This window comes from Neopelma chrysocephalum, unplaced genomic scaffold, assembly GCF_003984885.1.
Source record: "Neopelma chrysocephalum unplaced genomic scaffold, ASM398488v2 Primary Assembly neopelma1_189, whole genome shotgun sequence".
NCBI lineage: Eukaryota > Metazoa > Chordata > Aves > Passeriformes > Pipridae > Neopelma > Neopelma chrysocephalum.
The window spans coordinates 491,746-505,313 of NW_020897851.1; the positions used below are offsets into that span (position 1 = coordinate 491,746).

At 46.2% G+C, this 13,568-nt stretch overlaps 1 protein-coding gene across 1 annotated transcript; it reads left to right on the forward strand.

Moving 5' to 3' along the window:
• The first annotated feature begins 4 nt into the window (after positions 1-4).
• On the forward strand, positions 5-13,112 carry EDEM1 (ER degradation enhancing alpha-mannosidase like protein 1). Its single transcript, XM_027702592.1, has 13 exons — positions 5-44; positions 103-331; positions 1,061-1,133; positions 2,676-2,779; positions 3,579-3,750; positions 4,889-5,072; positions 5,560-5,734; positions 6,272-6,392; positions 6,816-6,986; positions 7,593-7,666; positions 8,351-8,447; positions 9,187-9,372; positions 10,284-13,112. The coding sequence occupies exons 1-13, from the start codon at positions 5-7 to the stop codon at positions 10,371-10,373; spliced, it is 1,716 nt and encodes a 571-aa protein (XP_027558393.1). The 3' UTR covers positions 10,374-13,112.
• The last annotated feature ends 456 nt before the right edge of the window (positions 13,113-13,568 follow it).

Here is a 13,568-nt window from a genome sequence, read left to right on the forward strand (position 1 = left end):
CGAAATGCCGCGGGCCGCGTCCCGCAGGCGCGCCCGCAGCCGCGGTGGCCCGCGGGCTGGGCCTGCACCCCCGCCCGCCCTGCCCCGGGCCCGGCCCCGCAGCGCCCGCCCTGCCCGCGGGCCGCGCGGCGCCGCTGTGGGGGCCGGCGCGGGGCGATGAGTACGAGCGGCGCTACAGCCGCGCCTTCCCCCCGCAGCTGCGGGCGCGCCTGCGGGACGCGGCCCGCGGCATGTTCGTGTTCGGCTACGACAGCTACATGGAGCACGCCTTCCCCAGGGACGAGCTCGACCCGCTGCACTGCCGCGGCCGCGGGCCCGACCGCGGGGACCCGTGAGTGACCGGGACGGGGCTGGGGCGCCCACGGATCCATAGGAGTGGCTGCCGAGGGTGTGGGGGGGGACGGGGCGCTGGGACATCCGTGTATCCATAGGAATGCCCCCGAGGGCTGTCGGGGATCTTCCCAGCGTTGGGCGATCAGTGACGGACGTTTAACGGGAACACGGGAAGTTCCCTCTCAGCGGGAACCACGGAGCAGTTTGGGTTGGAAGGGACCTCAAAGCCCATCCAGTGCCACCCCCTGCCACGGGCAGGGACACCTTCCACTCGCCCAGGTTGCTCCAAGCCCCGTCCAACCTGGCCTTGGACACTTCCAGGGATCCAGGGGCAGCCACAGCTTCTCTGGGCAACCTGTGCCAGGGCCTCCCCACCCTCACAGCCAAGAACTTTCTGCTAATATCTAATCTGAGTCTATTCTCTGTCAGTGTGGAGCCATTTCCCTTTGTCCTGGCACTCCAGGCCCTTGTAAAAAGTCCCTCCAAGTCTTTCTTGTCGGCTCCTTTCAAGTTCTGGAATGAAGTTCTCTCCATGGAGGGTGTCAGAGCCCTGGAACAGCTGCCCAGGGAGGGCGTGGAGTCTCCTTCACTGGAGACATCCCAAACCCACCTGGACACATTCCCGTGTCACCTGCTCCAGGTGACCCTGCCCTGGGAGGGAGGTTGGGCTGGATGATCTCTAGGAGTCCCTTCCAACCCTAATGGTTCTGTAATTCTGCTTTTCCAGCTCCAACCTCAACATCAACGATGTGCTGGGGAACTACTCGCTGACGCTGATCGACGCGCTGGACACGCTGGCGGTGAGTCCTTGGGCCGGGGGCACTGCCAGGGACACCCCTGGGACCTGCCAGCAACACCCCTGGGACCTTCCTGGGATGCCCCTGGGACCTGCCCGGGCTGTGGGTGCTCCCCAAGGCTTGGCCAGGGGGTGCTGGGTGTGTAATAGCAAAGAGCTGGATTGTGAGCCAGCAGCATCACACATGGATGATAAAGAGTAGCTGGAGATGGGTCAGCAGGGATTTCCAGAAGAGACAGCGGAAATTTTGGAGCTCTTCCTCAAGGCTCAGGTGAGAGCTCCTTGGGGATAGTGCTGTCGCTCTGGTGCTCAGGAAAGGTGGATTTGAACTGGGTCAGGTGTGAGTTGCTGAGAGATCCGTCAGGAGGAGAGTTTGTCTTGTTCAAGGTGACTGGAAAAGCTCTGGTTGTTTTGCTTGGCAGAGAGGGCCTGACTGACACACAGATCTGCGTGAAGAACGGTGAAAGGAAGGAGGGAAAAACCTGTAAAGCTGCTTCTCACCTGCATTCCTGATAAAAGTAGAAGATAATGTGAGAAGAACTCAGTTTTATGTCAGGAGGACCAGTGGTGTGGTGTCTTGAGGAAGAGCCCCCTCCTTGAACTCCTTACGCATATTTAGAAGACCCCATTAGGTTTCATTAGTCTCATTTTTGCAGCCAGGGCAGGTTTTGGGCCTTTTGGAGTGTCAGGGCTTGCTGATGTGCTGGATCCACGTGGTTTGTGTCTCTCCTCTGGTGCAGGGGGTGGCTTTGAGTTATTAAACCCTGCCCATTGCTACTCTGGGGTGGCAGCAGTGGTGAGAAGCTCTCAGTTGCTTGAACGTGGCAGTGCTGAGCAGAACTGAAAGCAGAAGTGAGGGAATATTTAGCTGAAACTGTTTTGGGATCTGTGCTGCGTGGCTGATGGTGTGTGGCTGAACAGTGCCTTCCTGTCCTCAGTCACCAGTGTCACAGTGGCCTTTTGGGGCACTGCAAAGCATTTTTTCTCAAATCTAAACCTTCTGGTTCCTGGAGTTTTTGGAGTTTCAGAAACTTCTGCATGGGGGAGGCCTGTTTTGCTCCTCATCTGCTCAGATCAAACACATGATGCTTTCCCACCGGGGGTGGGTAATGGGGAGAGCTGGCACATGCTTTTGGTCCCTGTACACCCAGCCTTTTCATCAACTTACCCAAGCAGGGACCTGTGTTTTGTTTCCATGTTCCTGCTTCCTTGAAGCTCAGGCTGAATTTACATCTGTCTCTGGATGCAGTGGAAATGAGTTGCTGTAGAAAACTGGCCCGAGGGAGCTCCTGGATGAGCAGTGCTGGGTCAGAAGCCTGAAAGGTTGGGCTCACCTTTGATCAAATAAACGTCAAATCAGACTTCATTGTTCTGCAGGTTGTGTTATGTTTTCAGCTGAACTTTAGTCTTAAATTAATAGTTCAGGCAGTTTGAACACTCCTGTGCTAAATCTGACTGTTGGTCTAAGATGTGAACTTGCTATTCTCTTCCCCAACTCTCTTCTGAAGCAACAATTAGACAAAACAGCTTTGTTTTCCTGTTAAAGGTAATGGGAAACTCCTCAGAATTCCAGAAGGCAGTGAAGTTGGTGATTGACACAGTTTCATTTGATAAAGACTCAACAGTCCAAGTTTTCGAGGCAACAATCAGGTACGTTGTGCTGAGTTTCAGTTTTAAAACAGTAACAAGGTTAAAGACTTGGTGTGTGTAATTCAAAGTAAAACTGGTGATAAGGATGTCTTTGGTGGATTTTATTCCATAATTATTCATCTAGTAAGTTGTTCCTTAACCTTCTAAGAAAATATTCTGTCCTCCCATAATTAATTCTACTGAGTCAGTGTGACCTGAAGCAGTGAGACAGTGGTTGTCTCACCTGTGCTTGGCCTGCAGACTCTGCTTTTTTCTTGTTGCTCTTGTAGCAGAGACTCAGATCTGTGCACAGCAAACAAACCCTGCCACGGGTTTTCCCTGGTTTTGTTTCCTTTTATGGACTTCTCACTTTCACTTTCGTTTCACATGAAAAACAGGCCTGTCTGCCTTGGAAATGGGTTTAGATACTGTCTGATTTTAAATGGTTTCATTTTCTGAGCGTCTTAAACAGCTTTTATTTCTGCTAGGATTTCGTTTTTCTGAATACTCACTTTATATAATAACCTTCCTGCCATTTGCAGGACCAGGGAGGTCTTCACTCCTAAATACACTGGGAGGATTGTTACAAGGAACTGCTGGATTAGGCAAATTTTGCATGACCGGGTTTTGGGATAGTGTGGCTGACAAGCAGCATGAATCTACATGTTTTCACTAGTGGTGGGGGGAGAACCAGATCATTTTCTGTAGTGCCTGTAAGCTGCACAAAGTAATAATTTATTTAACATGACACCTCTAAGGGTTTAGCTGAACAACTAGGTTCAGATCAGACTAAAAAAACTACATTTTCCTTTTCCTGTAGGGTTTTGGGAAGCCTGCTGTCTGCACATATCATAATTACAGACAGCAAGCAGCCTTTTGGTGATATGACCATCAAGGATTATGACAATGAGCTGCTGCACTTGGCTCATGACCTGGCTGTGAGGCTGCTCCCAGCCTTTGAGAACACCAAAACTGGGATCCCGTACCCTCGGGTAAGTGAGCACACCCACCCTGGGGAAATCAGCTCAGAGGAGTCATTCACCTGTCCAGCAACTGGAATTTGTGCCCCTTTTTGTGCACTTGGGGTATTGAACCTGCTCAGAGTTACTTCAAAGTGATGAGGGGAACCTGCCCTAAGTTTTGGTGACATTGGCAATGCTTCAGCTGCTCCTTATGTGGAGGAGATGTTTTCTTTAGGTTGATTTTTCACTCTGTGTTTATCGTTCCCTCTGGGTCAGGAACCATTTGTTTCTGTGCTGTTTGGCTGGAGCATTCCCCATGTCACACAGCAACAAACAATACTGGCATTAAGAAAGTTAAAAAGAAACACTGTAAAGACAAAGAGTGGAGGGATATGACTTTATTGGTGACTTGCTACTGAGACAATTGTGTTACAATAAAACTCATAAATAAATATTTGTCATATGGGCCTTGGAAATTGTAATTTTATTGAATGTTGCTCAGTGAATGCTCAACACTGGTACTCTTGGATGCTGCATCCTCCTGTTTTAAGCAGAGGCAGTTGGCAAGGAGAGGGACATCAGTTCTACTGGAACAACTCTAAACTGTAAAACTACAATTGGCACTCACCTGACTGCTTTTAATTCCTGGGGACAGCAGCACTGCTTTTCCTCCAGACCTGTCAGGCTGTAGAAATGTGAATTTTCACTTCTGTTCTAAGTCTGGTAGAGCAGTTGAGGGTGGTGTAACTTCCCTTCAATGTTGTGTTCTGTGGGGAAGTGGAGGAAGTGAGGAAGCCCTTGGTTTCAAGAGCACGAACTGAGGGGGAGCAGTGCTTGCACCACCCTTGAAAAACCTGAATATATAGTGGAAAGGATGAAAAAGTGGACTGAAATCTGGAAGGATTAGCAAGTATAAGAGTAGGAAGATTAGGATTTCCCATTTTGAGCATGATGTTATGAGGTGGGAAGATGGATTTCAGGAATTCTACAGGAAACCTTTTTGAACAAGCACCAATATTTTGCCTTCCTATCTCTATACACATTGCATGGTATATATTATTATGCAGAAACTAGTGAGAAGGCTTTCTAATAAATCTGAGAGTGCAGATGTGAGCACAGCTGCAGGAGGTCCAGCCTTCTCCCTTCAGCACTGTGTCCCTGCCCACAGGTGAACCTGAAGAAGGGGGTTCCTGCAGACAGCCACAACGAGACGTGCACAGCAGGAGCTGGGTCCTTGCTGGTGGAGTTTGGGATCCTCAGCAGGCTGCTTGGTGACTCCACGTTTGAATGGGTGGCCAGGAGAGCTGTCAAGGCCCTCTGGAGCCTCAGGAGCAATAACACTGGACTGTTAGGTAATCCCTGAGGTGATGCTGTATTGACTGGCTCCGTGTTTAACCTGCCTCAGTCTCGTGCCATCAGGCTGCAGGTTTCTTATGTATCATCAGCTTTGTCCATCTGCTTCCTCTGTAGCTGTTCAGTCATGTTCTCCTTGTGTATTTGTGGTTTGTGTTGATCAAGTGGCACTTTGTGAGAAAAATAGTCTCTGAATGACTCCTTAGGACACAGGTTTTCAAAGATAAATTTGTAATGAAACCGAAGGTCCTGATTTGTATCCCCATTAATATAACTTAGATTGGCAGATGACTAAAAGTACTTAAAACAACTGCACTTGTGGATGTTCCTTGGTTGAATCCACTGTAACACTTTATTTGATATTAATCTTTGATCCTTCCTCCTCGATACTTTCTGAACATGTAATATTCCCAGGTCTTGACTCGTGATGATCTTTCTCTGGTGTACTGGGCAACTGCAGACTAAACTTTTTGTCTGTCCTGAAAGGAAATGTTGTGAATATCCAAACTGGCCATTGGGTTGGAAAGCAAAGTGGATTGGGAGCAGGGTCAGATTCATTCTATGAGTACCTGCTGAAGTCCTACATCCTCTTTGGAGAAAAGGAAGACCTGGAGATGTTCAATGATGCCTATCGGAACATCCAGAACCACCTAAGAAGAGGGTATGTTATTTCATCTCAGCATCCACTCCTTAAGCAGTGAATACTCCAGCAAGATGTGAGAGACTGGATGTAATGCTTTGTGTCATGCCCTAGAAAATCTGAGTTCTATTTTTTTTCTTTAAAAAAGAAAACCTTATTTCCGTGGTAGTCACAGTGGAAATAAATTTTAATGCTCTTTTTACTCCTTACTCAGCTGATCTGTGCAGCACTGTGGGTGCAGGGAAGTTAAACTGGTTCCTGTCCCAGTTTTTAACTGTTAGGCTGAGAGAAGGCTGTGGCACTGCAAGGGGGATGTGTTAAATTGGTTGGTTTGGCTCTTTCTGATAGAGATTCTTCAGACAAAACTTTAGGATTTGATTTATGAATTAATTTTTCTGAGGGCATGACTGATGTTTTGATTCTTTTCAAAATTACATTGAGCCCAGCACTGTAAATCCATGGCTCCTTGTCTTTGCTGGTGGCAGAGCTGTGAAGTGGAACATGCATTGTGTTCTTCTAGAATAAGGAATATTTATGTATCCTTCCTGTTCCTGGCAGTCGAGAGGCCTGCAATGAAGGTGAGGGTGACCCTCCCCTGTACGTCAACGTGAACATGTACACGGGCCAGCTCATGAACACCTGGATTGACTCTCTGCAGGCCTTTTTTCCTGGGCTGCAGGTAAGCTGCCATTCTGCTCAACACCAAGTAGAGGGATGTCAGAAAGGCTCCTTCTGATCCTGGAGCAGTTCTGAGCTGAGCTTCCAGCTGTGGGTTTGCATCTGGCTGCTGTGATAAGTCTCAGCTCAGCCTCTGCCTCAGCATAACAATGTGGGCAGCCCTGGCCTGTCCTCTGCTAGACTGGAGATACTTTACACTTTTCTTGTTTAACCTCAGCATTTGTATTCTGTGCTGTGAGGCTGAGCTCTGCTAAAGCTTTTACTGCAAAGGAATTAATACATTAGTGCTTTTTTTGGGGGTTGGGGTTTTTTTGTCTCTTATGAGGGGAGTGTTTAATTCTATGCTGCGTTCTCATACAGAGCAGAGAGCGATTTACTGGCTTGCAGCTTTAACAGGCATGTTTATGGCTGTTGTTGTGCCCAGGTGTTGATAGGAGATGTGGAAGATGCTATTTGTCTCCATGCTTTTTATTATGCCATCTGGAAACGTTATGGAGCTCTCCCAGAAAGGTACAACTGGCAACTGCAGGCGCCCGACGTTCCCTTCTACCCTCTGAGGCCCGAGCTGGTGGAGTCCACATATCTTCTGTATCAGGTACTTGACTCCTCTGACGTTACAGATCACATTTTGGCAAAAATGGTTTTGTTTAGAAAGTCACTTTTTCCACCCTTAACCTCCGGCCAGATGAAATTTGGTGCCTCTGGGTCTGCCTGTTATGTGGAGGTTTCTGTTCAGGCACCAAGTTGTTCTGCAATGTAGTTGCTGTGCTGCTTGCCTCAAAAATTGCCTTTTCTATAAGACAGGCAAAAATGAGACTAAACAACTTTTTCAAAAAGCTGCTGGCAGAGTTTTACAAGGCAGAGACTTGTGACTTCCTAATCAAAATTGTGGAAGTAAATGTAATAGCATTCCTTGCGATACTGTCCAGGCATAGTCTCCAGCTGGCAGAAGATGCAGTAAACTACAATAACTGGCTACCAGGAAGTTATCAAAGAGTTTAGATTTACTACATGTTTTACTAGGATTTGCACTAGAGCAAATGTGAGAAGCTTTGCACAGACTAATCCAAGTCATGTTCCTGTAAAGATAAGTTTGCAGTGATACACGAGACTCTGGTACCACGAGGCCTTTGTTGTAAGTGTTATTTTTACAAGATTTCAAAACTGCTGACTCTAACTCTTGTCTGTCTTCCTTATTTAGGCCACAAAGAACCCGTTTTACCTTCATGTGGGAATGGATATTCTGCAGAGTTTGGAAAAATATACAAAAGCAAAGTCAGTCTTCAATGTTCTTTGTCTTCTCTCACTGCTATATATATATATATACATTTTATTATACAAATATTATATAGAATCCAGTCTGCCACATGTAGGTAAACCAGAAAACCCAACCCTTCATGAAAGCCACAACTGATGATTTATTTATTGGGCAACTATTTCTTTCCCATCTGAAAGTGCAATTATGGTCTTTTGGCAACTTTTACATTCAGAATTTTATAAGTGCCTTTGAAAATGCATTATTGATGACCAGTTGCTAAAAACTGGTGAAAAGAGTAGTCGGGATTTTTCCCATGGATCCTTCAAGAATATTTCTAACCTCATGGCCCCATGGTGTTTAGTGAAACTGGAGGGATTACCTCTAAGGCAGCTTCCATTTCTGAGCTTAGACTCAGAGGGAGGACAGTGATTTTTTTTTTAAATTCATTATTATTAATTTACTCACTTTGTAGACAAACGTGTACTAACCATTGGACTGTTAAAACCTTGCAATTAAGTGGGGTTCACATGATTACAGACCCATCAGAACACCAGAACCAATAATCGGGGAGTGCAAGAGACTCGTTTCATTTGAACCTCACCCCTGACAGCTGGAGTGGTCTGAAGTAAAGCAATATCTGGGGAGCACTTTGAGACCAGAATATGTGGGAACTAAACCCAGCCTGATGTTAAATCTTGCAGGTGTGGCTATGCCACGTTGCACCACGTGGTAGAGAAGACGAAGGAGGATCGAATGGAGAGCTTTTTTCTCAGTGAAACCTGTAAATATTTGTACCTGGTACGTGTGTGTTCTTCGTTTCCAGGCTGCTGAGCACCACCTTGGCAGAGTGGGGAGGCAGGAGGTTGTTGACTATTAATTAGAAACTGTTGAGCTCAAGGCAGGGCATCATTAATTAGAAGCTGCTTCTCTCTGGGGAAGGGAGGGGTTTAGCTGTTGGGGGGTTATCAGTGTGCTCCTCTAGCTCTGATCTCACCCCAGTCTCTGAGGGTTGGCAGCTGCCCAGCTGTGGTGTCCTGAACCAGGAGGAGCTGCAGGTTTTGTGGGAGGAAGCTGGAAGGAGGGAGCAAAGGGAAGGAAGGTGCTGCTCAGCTCTGAGCCAAAGGGCTGCTTGTAGCTGTCCTGCCTCACAGCAGCCTCTGATTTCTCCCCACTGGGCTCTGGCAGTCACAGGAGGAAGCATTTGGGCTGACATTGCCTGAGCTGTTCTGAATCTCCTTTAGTGCAGAAAACCAAATAAATCTGTGACTGAGCAGGAACAGTGGATGCCAGACTAGAACTGCCTGCACAGAGCAGCTTAGAAAAACAAGGGCAGTTTAAGTTGCATGAGAAGTTTTGCTTCTGCTCCCCTTTGATTTTTCACTGCTAAAATCATTCCCTTGCATTGAGAATATTTATTTCCATTTGCCCTAATATTATTTAGCAATAAAACCTATTTTTGTGTGCGTTTTTAACTTGTTGCTGGGACATGAAGGATGTTGCACACATACTATACCTGTCTCTCCCATCTCTCGTTTAGTTGTTTGATGAAGAGAATCCAGTGCATAAATCTGGAAATAAGTTTATGTTTACTACTGAGGGGCACGTTGTGTCTGTGGATGAGCGTTTTCGGAACTCCCTGTGGGAAGACATCCTCCCTGGGGAAGAGGAGAGCGCAGAGAAAACCAAACCCAACGAGTTGAAGGCAGCCAACTTCAGCTCCAACGTAAGCAATGCACAGGCTGGTCCTGCTGGGGGGCTGGGGAAGGGTGAGCCAGTAGAAAAAGAACCATTTGGAAGTGTTACTGTAGAGCTCTGCAGTGTTTCCTTCATAAATGTTAAATATCTAAGAAACTCCCTTGTGAAAAGCACTTTCAGCAGCTGAGTGAATGGGTTGGGATCATGTGTGTGATTATATTGAAGGTGAAACCTGTTCCCTTTGGAATATTTTGCAGCAATTTTTTCTTCTTTGTTAATTTATTTCCAGTTATTTTTCCCTTCCCCTTTTCTTTGCCCTTAAAATTTTCCACTATTGCTGTTGGGGAGAAAAGCAGAAGGTCATTTAAACGAAGTTTTTATTTCTTCAGAGTGGTTTTGAGGCCTGTAAAGGTGACCTTTCTTAGCCAGGCCTCAGCTGAGCACAGAGCCATGGCCCCAGTGCCAATCACCAGCCAAAACAGATCTGGTTTTAACTGGAGAATGACAGAATGTTTTGAGATGGAAGGGACCTTAAAGATCTTGCAGTCCAACCCCTTGCCATGGACAGGGACACCCTCCACTAGCCCAGGTTACAGAACAATGTTTTTAAATCCCTGCTGGTAGGTTCTGGGATAGTTCCTTTCCTCCTCCCCCCAGTCCTCCAGAAAAAGAGCATTATTTTAAACATTCACAGTTGTCATAGTGAAGGAGGTCTCAGTTGAACAACAAGCTGTGCTGTGTGTTTGGGAGCTGCAGGAGACACTTGCTGCTCATTTATGGGGTTTGCTATGGGAGTTTGAGAAGAGTGAGGGGAAGGTGGGACAGAAAGAGCTACAATTTTCTGTGCTGGGAGGAAATCTGCTGAAAGGATTGCAGCAGGGGATGGGATTGCCTGGGTTTGGATTCGAGTTTTTGAGAATACTCTCGTTTTGTTAACAGTGTAACAGAGTTCCTGATGAGAGGAGGTACCTGCTGCCACTGAAGAGCAACTACATGAGGCAGATCGATCAGATGGTGGGACTGATCTGAGGGGCTCTCCAGAGAAACCTTCATCAGGAGGAGTGTGGGATTTATCTGCAGACTTTCCTCCCCCTTCAGCTACTCACCTGCATCCACCAAATCTCCTGGGTATCCCCCTGTGCTTGTTGTCAGTTCTAGACATGGAGGGAGATGGAGTTCAACCTTCTGAACTGTGGTGACCTCACACGCCACCTGAACAGAGATCTCTTGTTTTAAGACTTCCTATGAAAAATGTTGTTGCAAATGAAGGCTGAATAAGTTTTAAAAGAAAAAAGAAAGCAGATTGGCACGTGCCACTTAGCTACCTCTTTGTAGCTGTATTGCAAATGTCCCTCTAGAGAAGGGTCTGCTATTTAATTTGAAGTGATCTCGGGGTTGGGGAAGGAATGGGAAAGTGCAATTTCTTACACCAAGCTGAATTATAGAATTATTCTGACTAGCAATACACAACCTTAAGTACTACTCAGGTAGGAACCCACTGGGTTTTGCTGAAACAAAAATGCTCCATTTGGTCTTGGAAAGATAACTCGTGGTGGTGTAAAAAGCTCTTGGTATAGTCTGATATCCCTCACACAGCTGTGTGGAACTTGCAGTGTTGCAAGAGCCTGTAGCTATAGAAACCAGTGAGAAAACAAATCCAGGTGCCTTTTTGTAAGGGAATGGGGGGAGGGAAGGGGGAAATTGCAGAGCCACTCAGCTTTTCAAGCAGCTGAGCACTCAGCTGAGCAGAAGTTCCCGAAGTTTCCTTGTTTGCCATGTTTTAGTGCCTTTTCAGGAGACTGCTGCTAAGGACTGCAATAACAGTACATGAAGAACAAACTATTTCACATTCCTGACAGCATTGATGTGTTAGTGCCTTACGTTTTCTTCACTAGCAGGGGAAACTGAGCTTCCTCAGGATACAGTATTTCTAATGAGCTGGTTGCAAGATACAGAGGAACCCAAAGCCACTTAAAAAGAGATGATTTCCCCCTTTTTTTTTTTTTTTTAAGATACTGGAAAAATATCATCTGTGAACTTTCAGGAAGGAAGCAGTTAAGGGATTGAGGGATGGCAAAAAACTGAGGCCAAAACAGCTTGTTCTAAATGTAACAGGTTTTTTTTCCAGTGGTTCCCCGTTGCTTACATGTTTTTAACTTTTGACTACAGTTGAAGTAGTAGAATGTTACTTCTGGGTTAATTATTTTTTAAATTGAAGCTTAAATACAAGGACAAACTTGGTCTGTATTTTCACCTTCTTACAACAGCATTGGTTTTCATGAACCACGTGTTGCAATTCAAAACATTTCTAATAAATATGAAGTTTGTGCTGGAGAGGTTATTGGAATCTTTTAATATACAGACATATCTCAGGGACTTTGTTGTAGGATCTATTCCGTGAGAGTTGAATCTTCTATTCCATGAGAGTTGAATCTTTCATTCAGGCAAAAAAAAAAGAATAATCAAGTCTTCTCAGTCTTATTGTGTTGTTTTAAGGGGTGAAGGGTTGGAAGGGGGAGAGGGAAATATGTTAAAATTTCCCAAAATATTGCAGTAGAATGAGTTGCCTCGATGTTTGAGCAACTGGCAATTCCAGCTCCTGTAGAATTGGACTTGCAAACATATCACTGGAATGTCTGAGTTGCCTGTTTCAAAGGAACACATGAACTGAAGGTGTTGTGATCCCAGGAGGTGCTGGGGGAGGCTCAGGGTGTTGGTTCCTGCCCTGAGTGTGCTCAGGTCTGTCCAGGGCTGAGGAAGTGCAGAGGATGGATAAAGGGAGGGAAGGACTTCTGCCCACCCAGGGAGGCAGGAGGCAGAGATGCCTGGGCTCTGAAATCCTCTCCTGGGCCAGGACTTCTAATCGAGCTCTGGAATGAGAAGTGTTGGTAGTGTGGAGGGCCAGCACAGCATCTCCCAGCAGCCAGCTAAAACCATGGAGTAGCAGATGCCAGGATGGACATGCCCTGGGGGTGGTGGTGGCATTTTCAGGCCTTGGTTTGTCCCTGACTCCCAGTTCAGCTCTGAGTGTCTGTGTCACACCTTCCCATCACCTCTCAGTGTTTTGTGCCTTCTGAAGGACCCAGGGCAGGGGTCCAGCCCAGTGTTATGCACAGAATCTGTTCCAGAGTTTTCCTCAGAGAATTCCACCACTATGATGAAGTTGCACAACTGTTCTGCCATCGTGTTTTCCCTTGTTTGATTGCCAGAAAGAGCGAAAGGAGGCTGTGGAATGGGAGCAGCACAGGCAGGTGTTTCAGCCTTTCAGCTAAATATGATCAGCTTCCCATTAGGAATTGCTTTGGAATTTGTGTTGCCAGGTGATGTGACAGTCATCTTTCAGTAGGAATGGTCTTTATCCTCAAGGAGGCTGGTGCTGACTGGGTGGTAAAAGACTCTGTGTTCCTTCAGGAGCCACTTCTTCCTCTTTGTTTTAAAAACACTTGGATCCTTTTTTACTTTAGCAGGGCACATGTTATGCACTAAAATGAAAACTTTTGTGTAAGTCAATGATATCAAAACAAAATTGATAACACTGCTGGAATGACTTGCTGAGACAGGCTTTTGTATTTTGTGGTATCACGTGCAATATCAAGTTTTCCTAATTAAAAGTGCCATGTATGCTTAATTGTTGTTTATCCATGAAGTATTTAATGGAGGACAGGAGATTTTTGAGAGGACCAAATATGCTTTCATGAAATGTCCTGAATTTTCAAAACTTGGCTTAGATTTTCCAAATCTGCATTAAAAAAATAGTGTGTTTGACCACTTTCATGTGTGTTTGTCTTTATAGGGTAGTTCTTGTAAGGCCATCGTGGTGCTTTTCCTTTGCTCTTTTTCCCTCCTGCATTTGTTCTCTGTTTGATTGACTTTATCTCTTGTGGTGTTTCCTGGTTCTTAGTCCTGGTTCAAAGGCTCTTGAAGCTGACGGGACTTTTGCTGTGTCTGTCTTGATCAAACTCCAAGTTCCAAGGACAGGCCTGTGGAACGTTGGTGATCAGATTTTTGCCAGTGTTTTTAAAGTTTCTCTGGATTTTTGGAAGGTGAGATTTTTGCCCATCATCTCATGCCACTTCTGCTGCATTCAGACTTCCAAGTGCCAGTTCTGACACCCTGACTTTGGGGGAAGAACCACAGCTCTCCTGTTTTCACTGGGGTTGCACATTTGCAGTGGCGTCACTGCCCTGAGCTACTACTTACTTTTACTCCTGATCTTTTCTTGCT